This window comes from Botrytis fragariae (assembly GCF_013461495.1).
Source record: "Botrytis fragariae strain BVB16 chromosome Unknown tig00000075, whole genome shotgun sequence".
Lineage (NCBI taxonomy): Eukaryota > Fungi > Ascomycota > Leotiomycetes > Helotiales > Sclerotiniaceae > Botrytis > Botrytis fragariae.
The window spans coordinates 511,787-530,058 of record NW_023500995.1 but is presented as its reverse complement, the minus strand read 5'-3'; the positions used below and the strand labels follow the sequence as shown (position 1 = coordinate 530,058).

The 18,272-nt window shown below is 43.5% G+C and overlaps 4 protein-coding genes across 4 annotated transcripts; 2 read left to right on the top strand and 2 right to left on the bottom strand.

The window, feature by feature from the left end:
- Nucleotides 1-1,806: 1,806 nt before the first annotated feature.
- On the top strand, nucleotides 1,807-4,202 carry Bfra_005650 (putative sec1 family superfamily protein; the record flags this gene model as incomplete). Its single annotated transcript, XM_037336029.1, has 6 exons — nucleotides 1,807-1,840; nucleotides 1,896-1,933; nucleotides 1,981-2,068; nucleotides 2,117-2,466; nucleotides 2,521-3,026; nucleotides 3,158-4,202. 6 exons carry the CDS (start codon nucleotides 1,807-1,809, stop codon nucleotides 4,200-4,202), a joined length of 2,061 nt encoding a protein of 686 aa, XP_037191239.1.
- Nucleotides 4,203-4,998: 796 nt separating this feature from the next.
- Nucleotides 4,999-13,529, bottom strand: Bfra_005649 (putative protein binding protein; the record flags this gene model as incomplete). Its single annotated transcript, XM_037336028.1, has 8 exons — nucleotides 4,999-5,469; nucleotides 5,490-6,971; nucleotides 7,029-10,797; nucleotides 10,848-12,301; nucleotides 12,382-12,610; nucleotides 12,663-13,075; nucleotides 13,124-13,321; nucleotides 13,386-13,529. The coding sequence occupies 8 exons, from the start codon at nucleotides 13,527-13,529 to the stop codon at nucleotides 4,999-5,001; spliced, it is 8,160 nt and encodes a 2,719-aa protein (XP_037191238.1).
- Nucleotides 13,530-14,468: 939 nt separating this feature from the next.
- Bfra_005648 (putative g-patch domain protein) lies at nucleotides 14,469-15,185 on the bottom strand (the record flags this gene model as incomplete). The annotated part of the gene is made up of 1 exon (XM_037336027.1): nucleotides 14,469-15,185. One exon carries the CDS (start codon nucleotides 15,183-15,185, stop codon nucleotides 14,469-14,471), a length of 717 nt encoding a protein of 238 aa, XP_037191237.1.
- A 346-nt stretch (nucleotides 15,186-15,531) lies between these two features.
- Nucleotides 15,532-16,773, top strand: Bfra_005647 (putative retinol dehydrogenase 13 protein; the record flags this gene model as incomplete). The annotated part of the gene is made up of 1 exon (XM_037336026.1): nucleotides 15,532-16,773. The coding sequence occupies one exon, from the start codon at nucleotides 15,532-15,534 to the stop codon at nucleotides 16,771-16,773; it is 1,242 nt and encodes a 413-aa protein (XP_037191236.1).
- Nucleotides 16,774-18,272: the final 1,499 nt, after the last annotated feature.

The following is an 18,272-nucleotide window of genomic DNA, read 5'->3' as shown; positions in this document are numbered from 1 at the left end:
AGTATGAGTCTTTCAGCAGATATGAAAAATAAATTTGGCTTGCGTGAAGGGAGTATGTGGGTTGTGTACATGAGTGAGGAACAAAATCAATACAAATTTGACTGTAGTCCCGCAACATTAATTCCTTACAATTTGCGCGCAAGTAGCAAGATACTGTCAATCAAGACCTCCAAAACTTAGGTATTTCATGTGGAGCACGTCATATGATAGCATAGAGTTAGTTCGATGTCGTTTGAAGCAGCCCTGTATAGTTGATGTTCAGCACTCGATCAGCAACCCCGCCCCCACCCCGCCATCCCCCCATATCTTCGTGTGCCTTGCTTATTCTCATCTGGGCTCGCTGGATGTAGAGAATCTGATTGGACCCATTTTATCAATATTCGAAACACAGGAATGTTAGACGACCTAGATCGCGGAAATAAGAGCAAGATGAACTTCCGTCTAGCTATCAATACTCGCCGAATCCGACCCTTCTCGGCGTCTTCAAGATCTTAGATTGCAATACGACTTGAGAGGTTCAGTAGCCGGAAATATGTGAGCATGTGGAAATTACCTGACTGTTTTGATGATTTAGGTGATTCAAATGCAAATGAGATAATGTTTCAAAGAGATTTAACACATGATGATTCAAAAAGAAGGAACAAATTTTTGTTATTGGAAACCTCCACTTCCCCTGATTAAAAACGATTGCCGAGCCTAGCTTCAGCAACAAAGTGCTCCTCTTGGGCTAAATAAAAATTGATAGATATCAATCAATGTCTACACTGAGAGACGACGCAATGGCTTTTCTCGTTACAACCCCGACGATACGCTTCAAAGTATAAGGATAGATCCGACGTTGAGATGATGTCGGTGAGATGATATCTGGACCCTCAATACTACCAGCCAGGTTAGTCTTCACAAAGCCTGCTTATTACTCATAGTGACTTCCATATTCTAGTGTTGCCAATTGATGGGACATAACTATTCTTTTGATAAAGGTAATGATATCTCGGCACACCAGCTAGGTGCTTCGACCGTTCTCTGAAAATGCTAGCACTCTGAACAATTGGGAGAGTAGAAGCACGTAGACTTAATAATCTTGTACTTTATATCTACACTCGGAGTACTCAGATTGCATTGTTCCCTTTGATCGTTTCTCGCATGTTCCTGAGACAGCTTGTGGATACTTGCATTAATACCAAAGATCCGCTCCACCATCAAACAAAATTTCAAGCCGGATGTTCTTTGGATATATTTAATCCGTAGAGGGTTGCAATCTAGAAGAGTAGGTGAAAGACCACTATCGATCATCTTTTGCCCTTGTGAAGAGATCGCATGCAGTTTGATAGTCATTCTGTGAGCACTTACTCCAGAGGAATCATTTGTAGACAGTATGTATACTGCTGTGAGCACCTGATTCATAGAACTCATTCATAGACACAGTAATATATATAAATAAAGGAGAGGGAAAGATTCATATCGGTTTAATTATGATAATCATATTGAGACATTGTAAATCTATATAAAACAGCATGTCGTCGTAGCTTTGATTGAGCTTTGGTCTTTCTGTGCCGTCCTGTCTTCACTCTGTATTAGCGCATAAGCGGCCGCCTCACGAAACAGCCATCATGTTTCTGTTTCCAATGTGAACATGACCCCGCCAAGAATCAAACTCCCTTTCAATCAAACAACCACAAGAAAACACAAACAATCATTCTGTGCTACTCATTCGATACTGAAGACTAATATTCCTTAATTTCACTACTTGAACCTCTCGAAAATACCTCTAAAAAGTCTACACCAACAAGTCATACACCGCCCATCATGGGGGTGTCAGCCATTGACGAACAGCGCCAGGGTAAGCTCGAATTCATGAATGTTGGGAAATGTATACAAACTGATATAATCTATAGCTATTTTGGATGCCATAAAGTCAATCACTCGAGGCGACGTATGTTTTCCCACTCCGCGATCGAATTTATGCTGAAACAACTGTAGTGGAAGGTGCTCGTCATCGATGAGGCGACCAAAAAGATTGTGTTTAGTGTCCTGAAGGAAGATGACATTCTCAACGAGAATATCGCCAGTATGTGGATTTATGCGTGCTGAGAGGGCGCTACTAAAGTGATCGCAGATGTGGAAACACTCGAAAGCAGGAGGGAAATGAATCCAGGCATGGATGCCATATACCTCCTATCACCCGAACCACATGTTGTCGATTGTTTGTTGGCAGATTTCGAACGTCGAAGATATCGCAAGTCATTCCTAGTATGGGTCGCCCTTCTCGATCCAACGATGCGCCGGCGTATCGATTCCTCCAGACAAGCACAAGAACAATTGGGCGGATGGGAGACTCTATCCATAGATTTCTATCCACGCGAGTCGCATCTAATAACATTCAGAGACCCTTGGAGTTTTCCCATCTTATTCCATCCAGCATGCGCTCCTTTGGTGCGCGATCATATGCAACTTCTAGCGCAAAAGGTAGGATTCGTTGGTCAATATGAGCTACAGAATGGAGACTGATTTGATACATAGATCACTGGAATCTGCGTTTCTCTGGGAGAATCCCCGAAAATACGTTACTATAGACCCAAGAATCCTACACATGAAGCAGCGGTTCTTTGTTCTCATCTAGCCAGATTTGTTCAGGAGGAGCTTGATGCGTACCAACAATATAACCCCAGTTTCCCACCGCAATCTAATCGACCTCAAGGTGTTCTACTCATAACAGACAGATCAATGGACACATTAGCACCAATACTGCACGAATTCACATACCAAGCCATGGCACACGACCTCCTTCCAATCAAAGACCACGATAAAGTCACTTACACAACTGTGTTGAATGAAGGGACTGCGCAAGAAGAAGAAAAAGAAATGGAAATCACTGAGAAAGATAAGATTTGGGTAGAAAATAGGCACCAGCATATGAGTAAAACTATCCAGAAGTTAATGAGCGATTTCAAGAAGTTCATCGCAGATAATCCACATTTCGCAAATCAAGATGCGGAAAATGTCAATATCAGTCAAATCAAAGATATGTTAGCAGGGTTGCCACAATTTCAGGAGATGAAAGAAGCATACTCTTTACATTTGAATATGGCACAAGAATGTATGAACATCTTCCAACACCATGAGCTCCCGGAAATCGCGTTGGCGGAACAAACTCTAGCCACGGACTGGACGAAGATTACCGAAAACCCAAGGAGATGGGTGCACAAGTTGTTCGTCTATTAGATAATCCAGCTGTTGCTCCCAAGGAACGATTACGACTTATTATACTTTATGTCATATTCCGAGACGGATTGATTACGGAAGATCTAGAACGTCTTTTACATCATTCTGGGCTTCCCCTCTCAGAAATGAATGAAATCTTAAACCTAGAATTACTAGGGGTACACACCACGAAGAAACTTACAGACTCGAAAACCAAAGCTGTACCAACTCCATTATTTCCACCAAAACCTATACCTACTGTAATCAACGAAGAACTTGCCCTGTCTCGATATGAAACCAATCTCCAACGCTGTCTCGAAGAAATCACCAAAGGGACTTTAGATCCAAATATCTTCCCTTACACAAGACCTCCCACTGACCCGTCTGAGGAAATGGCTCTTCAATCACAAGCTTCGCTTCGTAGCGCCAAGCCTACATGGGCTCGTGGGCGTAGTACCACCCCAGATAACATGCAAAGAATTATTGTTTTCATGGCAGGTGGAGCTACTTACTCAGAAGCAAGAGCTTGCTATGAAATTTCAAAGGATTGCAACAGAGATGTATTCTTAGCTACCTCACATATGCTCAACCCTAACTTGTTCCTGAAGCAAGTGGGAGATTTGACGGCCGGAAGGAAGCAATTAGATTTACCAATTGACAGACCAAAACCAAAAGCTCCGGCCTATCTTTTCAAAGCTAACGATCCGCCTCCTCCTCCACCCGTTGTCGCATCACCCAGACCTCAAGTAGGACTTGGATTACCGGGCGGACCAGGGAGTGCACCTGGAGGTGTAAGACCTGCGAGAAGCCCAGGGGCTCCGGCTCCGCCAATGAAGAGTCCAGGATATGACAGTAAGCCTTTGGCTGCAGGAATGCAACAGATGTCTCTGAATGGGGCAGGAGATGGAGCAGGACATTCCTCCGGTAAATTGGAGAAGAAGAAAGGTGAGGATGGAAAGGAGAAGAAGAAGAAGATGGGATTTTTCAGGAGTAAGAAATGAGCGAACATAATCCAGCCTTTGGACCAGAGCGATTTCGATGAACATGGAGCGAACGTAGGGAAAATATTGAAATCGTGGTCAAAGACTTTATGCATGGAACCAGGGCTCGGGTAGCGATATGCCTGCATCCAGGGAGTGAGAGCCAAAGATATGTTCTAAAAGTGTGAAGAGCAAATGAAGGAATCGAAAAACATCGAACAATATTTGCAGAAAGGATTATGACAGATATTGAAGGGACACATTGGTAGTCGGTGAATGAAGTATACAGGATGTACAAGATAGACGAGCGGCGCAGGAACAAGAGTAGCATGAGCGTGTAATAGGAAATTGAAAATTAATTTATATAATATGCTTTGGTTCAGCTTGATACGATATGGTCTGATGTTTCCTAGAGGGTGATTTTCAATCTTTAAGGTTCACATAAGAGATATGCTGGCAGTGTTCAGGAAGCTCACCGGGAGGTAGAAAAAAAGAAGGGGAGAGAGGGTTCATCAGGAATCGTGGACCAGACGAAGTTCACAAGTTGAAGTCACGAGTCATCACAGTGTCCAATTGGGTCCATTTTAAGGTTGTTTTAATTCATTAAACTATATCAAATGTGAGCTGTCCATGATCTATCCTGTCTAGTTACATCCGAATGCAGTATTTGTGTGTCCGTTCTGTATTTTCGTTATCATATCTCAGGGACCCTCGATATGCAAATAAAACAAACTGTGCGAATATTTTTGCTCAATTCTCGTTCCTGACTACCGTAAGCTTATCACTTTTTAATGGCACCAAGATACTATGGATCCTTTTAGGAATTTTCCCTTGCCTCGATGGCAGCTTGTAGCGCAGCAGCCTCCTCCCATCCCTTCAAAGCTGCTGCATTCTCCTCGCAGAAGTTCTTGCATGCTCTCTCGAAGACCGTGGCATTCGAATCTGCAGCCATTTCCTGGTACTCTCTCACGTTATCTAATCTTATAAAAAGTCTAAACTGCTCCAGTATCTTTCTCTCGACTTGGTTCGCCAGTGCGAGCATCTGCCAATAATCTGCACCTTTATGCAAATCCAGTAATAGATCTAATTTGTGGTCATTGGCGTCGGCATCTTGAGGGGACACTAGGCCAACAGTCATCTCCTCCCAGTTGATTGGTTCTTCGTAAGCCGTGTCAATGAGAATGCGAAGTGTGTGAGCCGTCATCAAATCCAAGAATATCTCTTGATCATTACGCCAGCGACCAGAGAAACTGGCGGTACAGTAGCCAGATGCGCATGCCAAACAACTCTGTGCGCGTGAAAACGAACATTCTCGGCGACAAAAACGATATCTATCATCTGCTTTTCTTTGCGGTGGCCACGAAGACTGCTAATCAGTGATTGCGCTGATTGAGGTGCAGGCAGCTCGACGGTGGGGTGATAAATCGACTTGCAGCCAAGTTCCTTCAACAATTTTTCATATGGACTCAAACTTAGTCGAATACACTCTAACGGTGGCGCATCAGTGGAGCTGATGAGCAAGAGGTGCTGAAGAGGCTTCCATGAAGACTGCAAGTCTTCAATGGTGACATGCACAGGATCTGAAATGTCCAAGTTGAGCCAGAGATCAGTTCGGTCCAAGCTGTGAGCATGTACCCCGAAGTACTCTTTGCTGCGCACAAGATTGTTTTGAAGATAGTCATATATTTTGAAGAGATCCGACAGAAAATCCGGAATGTCTGCGCGAAAAATTTTCTTTGATATCTCTACCATGTGCTCAAGATGCTTCCAGACCTCAATCATGAATGGTTCTCCATGTTTTGGTACCTTGCTTAAAATCTCTGCAGTTGGTTCCAGGACCACAAATTGTGTGTTGCTCCAACAGATTGCCGCATGTTTGTAGAGGACAACGTCAGATAATGGAATTGCTGTACTGCACTCTGAGACTCTGTCCATGCTCCCTCGTCGATAAGATGGTTCGCGAGAATTATCTTTTCGGACTACGAAAATCGTTTTGCGTGCAAGTGCGTTCCAATCATGGTGATCGAATCGATGCGTGGCGGAACTTGGAGCAATTAGTGGCGACAAAATTTTCGTCATTCTTTCGTGTATGATTGACGTTGGATCCACTAGTATTCCGTAGTCATTAGATTCAATTAAAGCTTCTAGAGTTCGTAGGCACTCCATGTAGTCTTGGATCTTGAAGCAGCCATTGTTTTCTCGTCGACGAAGGCCAATACTATACCATAGAGTGTCGAATTCTTTTGCTTTTACACAGTCATGAAGAAAATAGCGGCCGGTATCTTGAAATGCTGCCTTGAAAATCTCATCATCGTGATCAAACAACTCATGAGGTGAGTGCATTTTACCATTTCTGTCTGCCGCAAGGGTTAAGGATGACAGTTTATTGACGAGAGAGGAATCCTGCTTCGCCTTAGATACGATTCCGGTTAAAGTGCTGATGAATTGAGTATAGGCAGTCTCATTCATTGTCTGTAAAGTTGATGGGAAGTCCTTCGACTCAAACTTTTGAATCAAGCTTTCAGCAGTGACCGAAATAACCGACATCATTTCAAGACATTCTTCGGCTCTGGGATAGTCTATGGCCTCAAAATCGATAAAATTTGTAAGTTTCTTGTTCCAAGGTGCTAAAAGCTGAGGCTGCTTGGTATACTTTGCGGATGAGGCTGCGATGTACTTGTGCTCCGAGCTCGACGGCAAGTACGCAGGCCAGATTGGTAAGAGCTTCAAGTACTCAATGGTAGTCTTATGACCTGTTGTTACATGAGGTATGATGAGTTCTCGAAGTAGCTATATCTTCAATTAGCAAGGAAACTTTGGACACAAGTCTTGATTATTTAAATTTACCTTGATGAAATTTGATTTCTTGAGAGCTTGTCCAGTTACCAATTGAGCGAACAAACGCCCAATTGAGGTTTCATCTGGCGCCAATATATTTAAAGCATTTATGAATCTTCCTAAAGCTTTATGGTCGTCCAGGGACTTCTCGGCATAAGCAATTGATTTGGGCATAAGTTTTGGTCTGATCATATAGAGACCAGGAATACAACTACATAACTGCTCATGCTCCATCTTCGATATTTCAATGATAGTTGGCAAAGCTTCCAGTTCCGGCATGGTATAGTATCCCCAGACACCGTCGCACTTTGCTTTGAATAATGGCAGAGAACCAAATGTATTAGACTTTTGGGGCAATTCTTTCACGGCAGATGAGGAAAACTTATTCCAATAATCCCAGAAGAGTTCCAGCCAATCATCCGTCTTTTCATTTACAACCCTAGATCCTTGAGGTTTCATGGACAGAAGCTCCGGAACGTGGGAAGTTGTCAGGCCCATGACATTGAACTTCTTGCTTCTGACAATTTCGCCTATGCGGTCGTCAGGATCAATGTTTTCTGGAAATATTACAATGGTTTTGGCGAAGTTAAAAATTTCCAGTTCCAACTTCGTAACGGTGTAGTAATTTCGAGTATTCAGAGGCATGGGTGACAGATTCGGCGTTAATTGTCCTAGTGTTCCGTCCGCGAGAGGTAACAGTCTGCATCCGTCTAATTTTGCTAACTCCTCCGGAGAGACATCTCCTACTGGGATAAGCTCACGTAGGACATTGCCGATCAAATGGGAATCGCCAACCATCGCCTTTTGAAGACAGTCACCAGCCTCCTTGGACTTGAAGAGCTCACGTAAGCCAGAACGATCCATGGACTTAGCAACACCTATCGATTTGATACCGGTGAATATGTGAGCAGGAAAATTTGGTGATAGATTCGGCACCAGCTGTTCTAATACTGGAGCAATTTGCTTAGAAAATTGTGGCTGCAGGAGATCGAAAACCGTCTCAGACATATTCATGTTAGTTGCATTAGTGCCTGTATCACGTCGAGGAAACAGCCTTGCTGAACTGTGAGGAAGCTTCTCCCAGAAAGATTTACATAACAGTTCTAAGCGACTTCCGTTTACTGGATATCTTCTCGGCCAAAACTGAAACACATCCGAGCCAATCTTCTGGGCCAAACCTTCCAGAAACTTGAAGTAAGCGTATGCCAATTTCTCTTCCAATAACCACGAGTTCCATTTTGATCCCTCGGCCTCAGATGATTCGCCTCCAGCAATGAGTGCATTCCTATCTCCGGAGAGAGAAAATGTAGCGTGTATGTGCACTGGCAAATTCGATGCTTCAGGTAGAGGGAGAGTGCTAAACAACTTTGGCGTTGGTAGATCCGAAGTTTTTGTGACCCGTTGATTTTCTGATTGTACCAATGCTGCGATGCCGTACTCTACATTCTTTCTAAGTCTGGATTGGTATTCACCGCTAGGTGTCTCCTCAATCATTGAATAGATCCACCACTTATCTTCAGTCGCGGTAACGTCCGGGCCAAGCATCTGCTTTGCATAACAAAGTGTGTAGTCAGATACGGATTTTCTTCTCTTCATCTTCACCGACCAGAATAGTTCCTTCGCCTTGGGTCCCTTGAAACTAACCACCCGAACTCCTTTCAAAAAAACCAGGGAAATTCGAGCTTCTTGAAAATATTTATTCAAGAGCAATCGGACAGAATCTACGGATGGGGGCTCTTGCTTTGCCCTTAGAGGTGAAACATGTTTTCTCAAAGGGAAACGAAAAATTGTGCCATCATAATGATCAGAATCACTATCGTAGCCCCATAAGTCTTGGAACGGAGCCAGTTGATTTGGGTGAACTTGCTTGAGCTTAGATAGCAAAATCTTCACTCCTGGCTTTCGTGCCTGCCAATTTCTGTTTAAAGGGAGGCATGCCTGCAATGGATCTAGTATCAACAAGTAATCTCCAGAAAGTAAGACTGGATTGTCTGTAAAATGGTACATGGTCTGGCTGCCTCGACCAAACATACCGATGGTTGATCTATCTTCTCGTTTGCTGCCAACACCAACGTTCTTGAAACCTTTGAAGTCGCTATCCTGAAATACTGCATCATTATGAACCAGTAGAGCTGGCCCTTGAAGATCTTTCATCTCTGGAGTAAGAAGATTTTCAGTTGGATGATGCCTAGGATCTAACATCCAGTGGACTGCTGATGCTTTGGAATCATCCGCGTTTGCTAGGTACTCTTTGAAAGTACTTTCGATAGGGTAGCGGTCAAGAGTAGTGGATATGCTGGTCGTTATAGCCTCGCACTGTTGAAAGTCCTCGTCATCATCATCATCGTCAGCGAGTTGCAGTTCTCCTTTCCTCAATCGCTCGCTCAGTTTCTCTATAAACAAGCTATTTACTGTCTGTTCAGAGATTCTCGAATTGGTAAATCTGACTTTATCGACAATCCTGTCAGACTGCAGTGGCATATCATTGTAAACTATATCCTCAACCGGGCACAGAATACTATCTTGATCCAATATTTTCAAGCCCCCCAGAGATTTTCTAGAATATTTGCTGGCCATTTTGATCGTTTCTAAGAGAATTTCGGTGTCGGATTCTTTATAAGGATGACCAGATCGCTCAATCTGAGCTTGAACATCGAGAATATCTTTAACTCCTGGCCTCAATCTGACATTCATAGCTTTCAGGATATCTTCGTGCATTTTTGCGAATCCAATATCGACATTTCCCAGGAAAGGACTGAGCAAAGTGCAACCAGAAAAGAATGCCTTGGAAGCAGTGACGAATACACGGTTGTCTGTGAGAATGCATCGACGAAGTTTCAATGATTCCGAAACTATATCAGTTCGGAAATTATCTCTCAAATAAGTAAGGACGGCATTGACAACAGGCCCTTCATCTTTGATGACACCTTGATCAAGCTGGGCAAGTAAGATATCGACAGGTAAGATTTTGTTCCATCCAAGGAACTCGGCCCAACGGTAAGATACAGTGAAAGAAAAGATAGGCAGCCTATATCCTGCACGCAAACGATCCTGAACACCGCGGCATTCGCTCGGGCTTACCATTTCAATACTTCCATCGGGTAAAGTAGCTGGTAGCCACTTGCGTTTCAGGAATTGCTTGTATTTTGTCGCCGTTGCTTCTGACGGAGACCAGGAGCAAGAAGTCTTCAACAAGTTTTCAGCACGACTGTAGACTTCTTCTTTAGGAAGGGAACTGTTCAAAAATTTGCCGACTCGGTCATAGACAAACAACTCGTCAACTTTAGCCCTCAACCCAAATTTCTTGAAAATTGAACCATATCGCGCAAATTGGTCATCGGTAGGTAACACTTCCTCGTCACTAAAGAACACGCTCTTCAGCCAGCTATTCTCAGGATCGATTAGAACAGCAGCGGTAGCGAACTTGCCGGTTATATTCCCACCAATAGACTGAGTTGGTACTATCGGTAAGCTAAACATAGCTACTTGTGCTTGTGGGGACAAGTCGTAGTAGAATTTAAGCATCAGTTCTGCGGTTTGCGCCTTGGATGATGGTAACCAAGTGCACTTTTGAAGTCCCTTCCAAGCTGGAATAATATGATCTTGCAGTGCTTCGATCTTCGATTTACACACAGCGAGTTTCTGATAACGAAGGATTTTTTGAATGGCAATGGTCTGCGCATCTATAAATTGGTAGTCCTTGAATATAGGAAGGGGAATTATTCCATCAATGACCCCAATTGCAGACTTGAAGGTCTCAATACGCACCCATGGATACCTTTAAATAGTGTTAGTTACTTTCGAGCTCTGGGAGCAAGGATTACATACCGACGATCACCATCATTCCCGCTTGTCAATTCTCGAAAAATTGGGAGTTTCTTCAAGTTTGCTGGATGATAATTTATGTATTCAGGATCAAGCTGTCGTCCAACAGCTTCTGCGATATATTCAATGATGATGAATTTATCTTCTTCGGATGCTTCTTCAACTGCAAGATGGGACCGAGCGAGCCATTGCAATAAGAAATGAAATTCCTCACCGTTGCGAACTTGCAGGGTTTCTCCTGCCTTAGCAGTTTTCAATTTTGCTAAAAGACCTCTGTCTAAGCCCGTGCTACCTGAGAGGATCACCGGCGCGCTTTGAGCTCTATTATCTTCCCCAAGCTTTTGGATAGTATCGCCGAGCGATCCAGGCGGTGGTATGATGGCCCAGCAATTGCGAGGCTTGACTTTCCTATATTTGCCATTCGTAAGAGGAAGTAGCCAGAGACTAGCAGTACCCTCATTCAGGATATCTGAACTTCTATGTATCCAAGTCCAAGACTTAGTGACAAAGGATATTTGATCAGGATCCAAAGCAGCCATGTCGGCATTAACGTCAAGCTTATCGAAAAAGTATGCCATGGCGTACTCCCTGAGATCGTTTGCAGAACGGTGGCGGATGTGAGGGTGGAACTTTGAGGCTCTTAGACGATCTTGTAAAGTGTTCAAGCTTGTCTGAGAAAATTGCTTTAGGTCCAAATTATGCTTGGGGTCGCGTTGGAATAACTCGGCTTCAAAACCATCGCGATGTACAAAAGCAAGATGATCATCGATTGAACGGCATGAGCCATCTTCGAATGGAAACAATGCTAAGCCTTTTTCATGGTCTGATGAGCCCAGAGTAGGGAGAATGTATTCCAGGATCTGTTGTCTTGTTGCTTGTGGCCAGGAAACGACCAAGTCATTCTTGCCGCGCAGATAATTGCACAGAGTCTGAGGTCCAAGTCTAAGATCCAAGAAGAGTTTCTTGGCTTCCTCTCTCAGTTTATCTGGGATATAAACAACTGGAATCTGCGCGTCTGCCAATGTCGACTTTAGTGATTCCGACTCTTTTCCTGTCGCCAAAAGTCCAGCGTCGGCACTGATGTAACCATTCACAGTATACCAAACAGGCAGGGATTGATCTTTAATCAACGTAAGCACTTGAGCGAGCACATCCTTAGACAAATTGTCAGGATCCTCGGATTTATGAGGCCAATACTTGAACGATAGATCAGGTGGAAAAGATAAAGCAAGGTGGCTAAGCAGCTTAGTCCAAGCATGTGGAATTGAGCTATTGAATAGGTATTGATTCCATTGTGCCGGTAACTGATCCTGCGAGCTATGATCCTGAGATTTATACAATCGGGCTCGATCTGGCGAGATGCTGAACAAGCCATGAATAAGAGCCGGCTGATTGATGGGTATATGTAATGGCATCACCAAGAATAAAGATCCGCGTATAGCGGTATTATTTTCAACCTGCAGACTTGTCAGTAATGCTGAGTGTAATACTTTGGTGATGGTGACTAAACTGTTACTTTTCAGGAGGCTTAACTTACGTGCAAGGGAACGGCCACTGCAACCCAGGGCAAGGATTTCTGGGCTATGCTCCATTTACGGATCTCTTCTGTCATCGAGTTTCCTTGTATACTGTGGTGGATTATGAAGCGCATTTTGGTTGTTTCGTTCTGGTTCTGGTACCTCAATTCCATTTCAAAAGTACAATCGAAGTCTTGAGACGGATTCTTCAGCAAGCTGACGATTGCGTCGTTGACTCTAGTCTTGTTTCTACGCAATGAATTATTAATAGAGGGACACGTGAAATATAGAAAAGACTTACAACTGAACAGCTTTCTTGTTCATCACCTCGATCTCGATGAGACCAGTAATATTCGAAATCACGCAGATTTTAACAACATGTTTCATGAACAACAAACCTTCTTTTCCAAAGTCTTCAGTAAACTTCTCCAGTACATGAGCCATCTCTTGAGCCGTGATCTTGCGATCAGAGATCCCACTTTTTTTTGCTTGTTCAACTGTGCGTAGAGGAAGTCGAATGATGGTGCCAGGAAAAGGTTGTTTCACATCCTTCATAAGTGATTGATAAACAGTCATGTGGGCTTTCAAACTAGGGGTTTCAGAGTATTCTACGAAGTTATAGCCGTTCCCGCCGCTCGACCAAGAATTATGAGGGTCCAGGATTTGGACGCGATGACCTGATACGATAGACGGAGAATCCGTCCAGTTATAAACCTGCTTGCTGTCAGTTGACAGAAATCATAGATTCGGCGTCATACATACAGAATTGAAACCTCGACCAAACTTTCCTGTAGTCGAACCGTCCTCCATCTTGAGCGAATTTCCCACCTGTGACAAGCTTTGAAAATGCTCTTTCTTGAACTTGGCATTATTGTAAGCTAATAGAGCTGGCCCTTGGTATTGAGCGAGCTTAGGTGGCAGGTTGTCCGTCCCATAGCTATTCTCATCGAGAAAGAATTTCTGCAAGTTGGGTTAAAAGGGAACAATATAGAAGTAGTTGAATGAGAAAAGTAAATTTACATACGACTTCCGATGCCTGGGCATCATCAGCATTTTGTAAGAGCTCTCTGAGAACAGAACCTCCAGCGGGGTAATCACGACAGATGTTCTTCAATGCATTTAATATGGTTTGGACCTGCGGGAGATCGAATTCTGCAGGAATATCCATCCTGACGTTGTTGAGATATGAAGGTTATTCGATTCTCATGGAAGATTGCTCGTTGATAAGAGGTAAGAAAGAGCAATTGCAGATAGCAAAATGGAAGTGGTTGAGTAAGGTTGTGGTTCGTTATTGAAAAAAAGTAAGAAGGTGGACTTGCCGTGATAGATCTGCCCGCGGAAAGCGAACGAAACAAAAGTGAACGGTGAATAATGAATTAACAGCGTGGGAGAAAGACGTCTTGGACGGAATGAAGTCATAAAGTTCACAAAGTGATAGATAAGTGAAATGCAATCTGAAATGTTTATTTATTCAGAGAAAGAGGACCAGTAAGTTTTGTAGAATTCATGCCAACAAACGCGACTCCAAAGTATGGCGATTCCTCGTTTGATGCAAGGCGAGGCTGAGATAGAATTTGCCTCGACAAACAATTGGTCGTTTTGGATCCTGCAAGGTTCCCAATCTGTAAGCTCCCGATTGTCGACAAGGTCCTTCTATTGGATACTTCTATAGACATGGATATGTAGGGGCTCGCATTATCTTGAAGGAAAGCATTAAATAACATCCATTGATGCATTCTTGACCACTTGATACGACCAGACTATAAATTCTTCAAACACGAGTGCACTCGCATTGACTACTCCGGTCATCAAGAGAATATATTATAAAATTATTCATTCAGAACGAATGAATGCTTTTTGATAATGCCAAATTTTGAGAATGAAAAATCACAAACCTGACATTCGAATGACTCGGGGAGTCTGATACAGAGAAAACTTTAGTTTTTGATGCTTTCTCTACTCTGCAATCTAGAGGAGCTTCTCATTCCTGCTTCCGTAGTCTAGGAGGCACATCGAATGGACATGATTTACATGATTACTGTGTATCATTCCACTTGACGGAGCCAAAAGCGAGCAAAGCTTTACTTATACTCGAGCCACAGGTCAGTCATCCACCTCCCAGGTATCGTTCCACATCGTCATTCCTATAAAACATTTCCCTCAACTTCTCCCCTTTTCTCCTATCCTTTTCGTGCAATTTCCTAACCTTTCCAGCATCAAGCTTCTGTGGCTTCTCTTTCTTCCTTATCTCCCCCTTCTTTGGCATCACTACACCAATACCCAATTTATCATCTTTTGGTTTGGTTTTGATTGGGAACTGGATACCTTGGCCAGATGCACCAAGTCCAAGGCGAGAATCAGGATCCCAGCCATACGATGAGAGATATGTAAGGCCTTTTCTATTTCGATCGACATGTGAAGGGGGATGTGAATGGTTCAGACATACTTGATGTGCTAAAGAAGCTTCATGAGGTCGCGATTTGGTAGAAGATGTGGTATTTGACGGGCCAGATGAACCAGCCTCATCCTTGTTGATAATCGACTCCAGATCTGTAGATAGAGGTAGCTTACAGACTTCACATACTTCCGAATTCCTTAGAGATATAGTGCTCTCCCTTGAAGTGCTCTCAAGTATCGAGGAGTCTTGAGGAAGAACCAGTTTGAGATATGAATCGCTGATACTCTTTGCAGAGCTTGTAGATGGCGTAGGCTGTATTGTGGATGACGAAGTTGATTGAACGAACTTGACGCGTTTCCTCTTGATACCAGCTCCGAAAGCTCTCTGATCTTGCAATGGAATTTCGTAAGTATCTTCGTCCGACATACTGTCCATCCTAGAATAGCAGATTTATCTTGTATTAGTAGTAGCAAAAGTTCATGTTATGGCACAGTGGTGATGTTTTGGAAACTTCAAACGTAGGGCTGATTGGCCGTAACGACGCTAACATAGCTTACGCCACAAGCGCCACAAAGCTTCGTCAGCCCCAATCTGAACAAATATGGAATTTTGTCAGTGTCTCCTTACCAATTCATTCATTCATTTATTCACCCTTTCATACTTCACTTGTACAATTTTTTCCTCTTTTGTTCGGTTTTATCTTACATGATCATAATGCTATATTGAGAAACTTACAATAGCCTCACCAATAGCTTAAATCCTATCCACAGTTATGCCTGTCGATTTCGTTGCAAATGTAATATGGGGGAAGGTTACCTGGCTCCCTAGTCTTTGGACTATGGCCAAGGTAGTACCAGCTGTCCTTGTCATTGTTCTGGTGAAGCTATTCTCTGCGGGAGTGAAGAACTCTTCGGAGAGGAAGATGCATGGGAAAGTGGTTCTGGTAACAGGAGGGACGTCTGGGATAGGAGCTGCAGCAGTTCTGGATCTAGCATCACGAGGAGCGCAGATAGTTCTTCTCACACGTCAATCTCCAACAGATATGTTCCTTGTCGACTACATCGAGGACTTGCGGGAAAGATCCGGAAACGAATTAATTTACGCCGAACAAGTCGACCTGTCATCATTGTACAGCGTTCGAAAGTTTGCTACGAAATGGATTAACAACGCACCGCCTCGGCGACTGGATATGATTTTACTGTGTGCTGCGACACTCACACCTCCTGGCAGACCTCGCGTTACAACAGCAGAGGGTATTGAAGAAACCTGGATGGTAAATTACTTGGCAAATTTTCACCTCTTGAGTATTCTCAGTCCTGCGATTCGCGCTCAACCACCGGATCGAGATGTGCGAATTATATTTACAACTTGTTCCTCTTATAACAAGAGTCCCACTGTTGGAGATGGTAGTGATGCGATGAAGAAGAAGGATTGGAGTCCTTCTGCGGCATATGCCAGAAGTAAGATGGCATTGATGATATTTGGACAAGCTTTTCAGAAGCACCTCGAGTCATACAAACGACCTGATGAAGCGATCATGAACGCGCGAGTGATATTTGTGGATCCGGGATATTGTCGTACACCAGGATTCAGAAGATGGTTCTCGCGGGGTACATTGTGGGGACTGGCATTATATGTCATGTTATGGCAGAATGTTTGGCTTCTACTGAAGAGCTCTCAAGGGGGTGCACAGAGTATCGCGTATGCCGCTATGGAAGCAGCATTAGGAAGAGGGCCTGGTGGAAAGCTCATTAAAGAGTGCAGTGAAATAGATTTCACTACATCTGATGTTAAGGACGAGAAGATTGCAAAGAAGTTGTGGGAGGGAAGTGAGAAGTTGATCGAAAGAGTCGAGAGAGAGGAAGCTGTCAAAAGAGCTTTGGAGAAGAAGGAAAAGGAGGCGGCGGAAAAGGCGAATGGATCAAGTGAGAAGCCATCTGACAGCCCCGAAACTACAGAAAAAGCGATGGAGAACTCCAAAGGAAAATCCCGAAGGCAACGTAAGGCGAAGTGAGACGATGGAGAATTGGGTGACATATAGCATTGCGACGGATTCTTCAATATAGTACTTTCGGATACCAGGCCCAATACAGCATTTTTGTGTGAAGCTCAACAACTTTGGTTTCATCTAGTTTTTATATCCAGGCACATCTGGTTGATATAGTGGTACTCTTATTTGAAACCCAATTTTCCTACGACTAATTATGTTGCTTAGGTATGATCTATAGGATGAGGGCTATCGATTGTGCCAGTCTAATTCTTGTAGTGAATACCGTCGTTTTCTCCAAGAAGGACGATGTGTATACAGAATTTCCTAGGTGCGTGATTCAATAATGTGTTGGATGATTACCTGGTTTTGCAGCCAGATCTACCAACCGAGTCGTGAATCGTGATGCATCCGTAGCTTATATACTGTGAGTTGGCCCATTTTCATTCTCATCGTCGCATATACGAAACAGTTTGGTTGCAGCAGGAAAAAATGGAGAACTTCCATCCTTATATGGAGAAAATGATGTCGAATGGGTCCTCTACGACATATCCACCGATTCATGAAAAAGGCCGTGTCACTATCGTTCACAAGCTCACAGCGGTAGTGGTAACGCGGCTGTCGTTATTCGCTTCACAATGCCCTGGAATTATGCAGGCAATAAAAGCAGATGATATAGCAGATTCTCGATTTAAGTATCTGTTCTGCGAAAACCAGATTGGTCATTTTTGTGGCTCTCACGAATCAAAGGACTCTCATTCCTTGAGCAACGTTCGCTAGCATCACATCTTTACTTCGGCCGTGTGGATCTTGCTTGGCAATGTTGCTTGATCCGGGAACATCTGCAAGATGATATCAGAATCTTTTAATGAACGAAATTCTTGATAAATTGTTGTGGGCCTTCGATAAGCTTAATTGTCTTGGACGGTCTCTTGCCGAAAATTCGAGTCAGGGGTGGATCTAAGGCTTCAATACTCATGTACTGTGCACAAGGCTCGCAAGGTTCGCGAAGAGAAATTCAGAGGCCAAGCACCAACATTTGATGACTTTTAGAAATTTACAGTGTTATTTGTCCCTCGACAGAAAATGCTTATTGGTCTCGAATTTTCAATTGGCCACTGACATGACTCTTGATCTGGTTATATGATCACATGATCATGGTAGATCAGATACTTATGCGGATCGGCATTCTGACCTTCTAGAGGGGAAGGGACCGCGATGCCGCCGAAACTACCTGGGGACGATACGTACGCCATCCTCCACCAGGTATCAAAATGGAGTTCAAAAAATGCGGCACCTCCACAGCTTACAATTTTTCGAGGTCTGATATCATACTTCCAGTTTTGATAGCCACTTCCATTTGTGCATGTTTGGATCTACCCATATTACTTGAACATAGGGTCCACCTAGGAGAAATTTCATCATGACTATCAATGTTTTTTCTATCTTTTGTGGACCTCTCCATACCGACTCGAGGAGGAAAAAATGCTCCCCAGACCCCATATAGTCCCCCATCTCCCACCTCG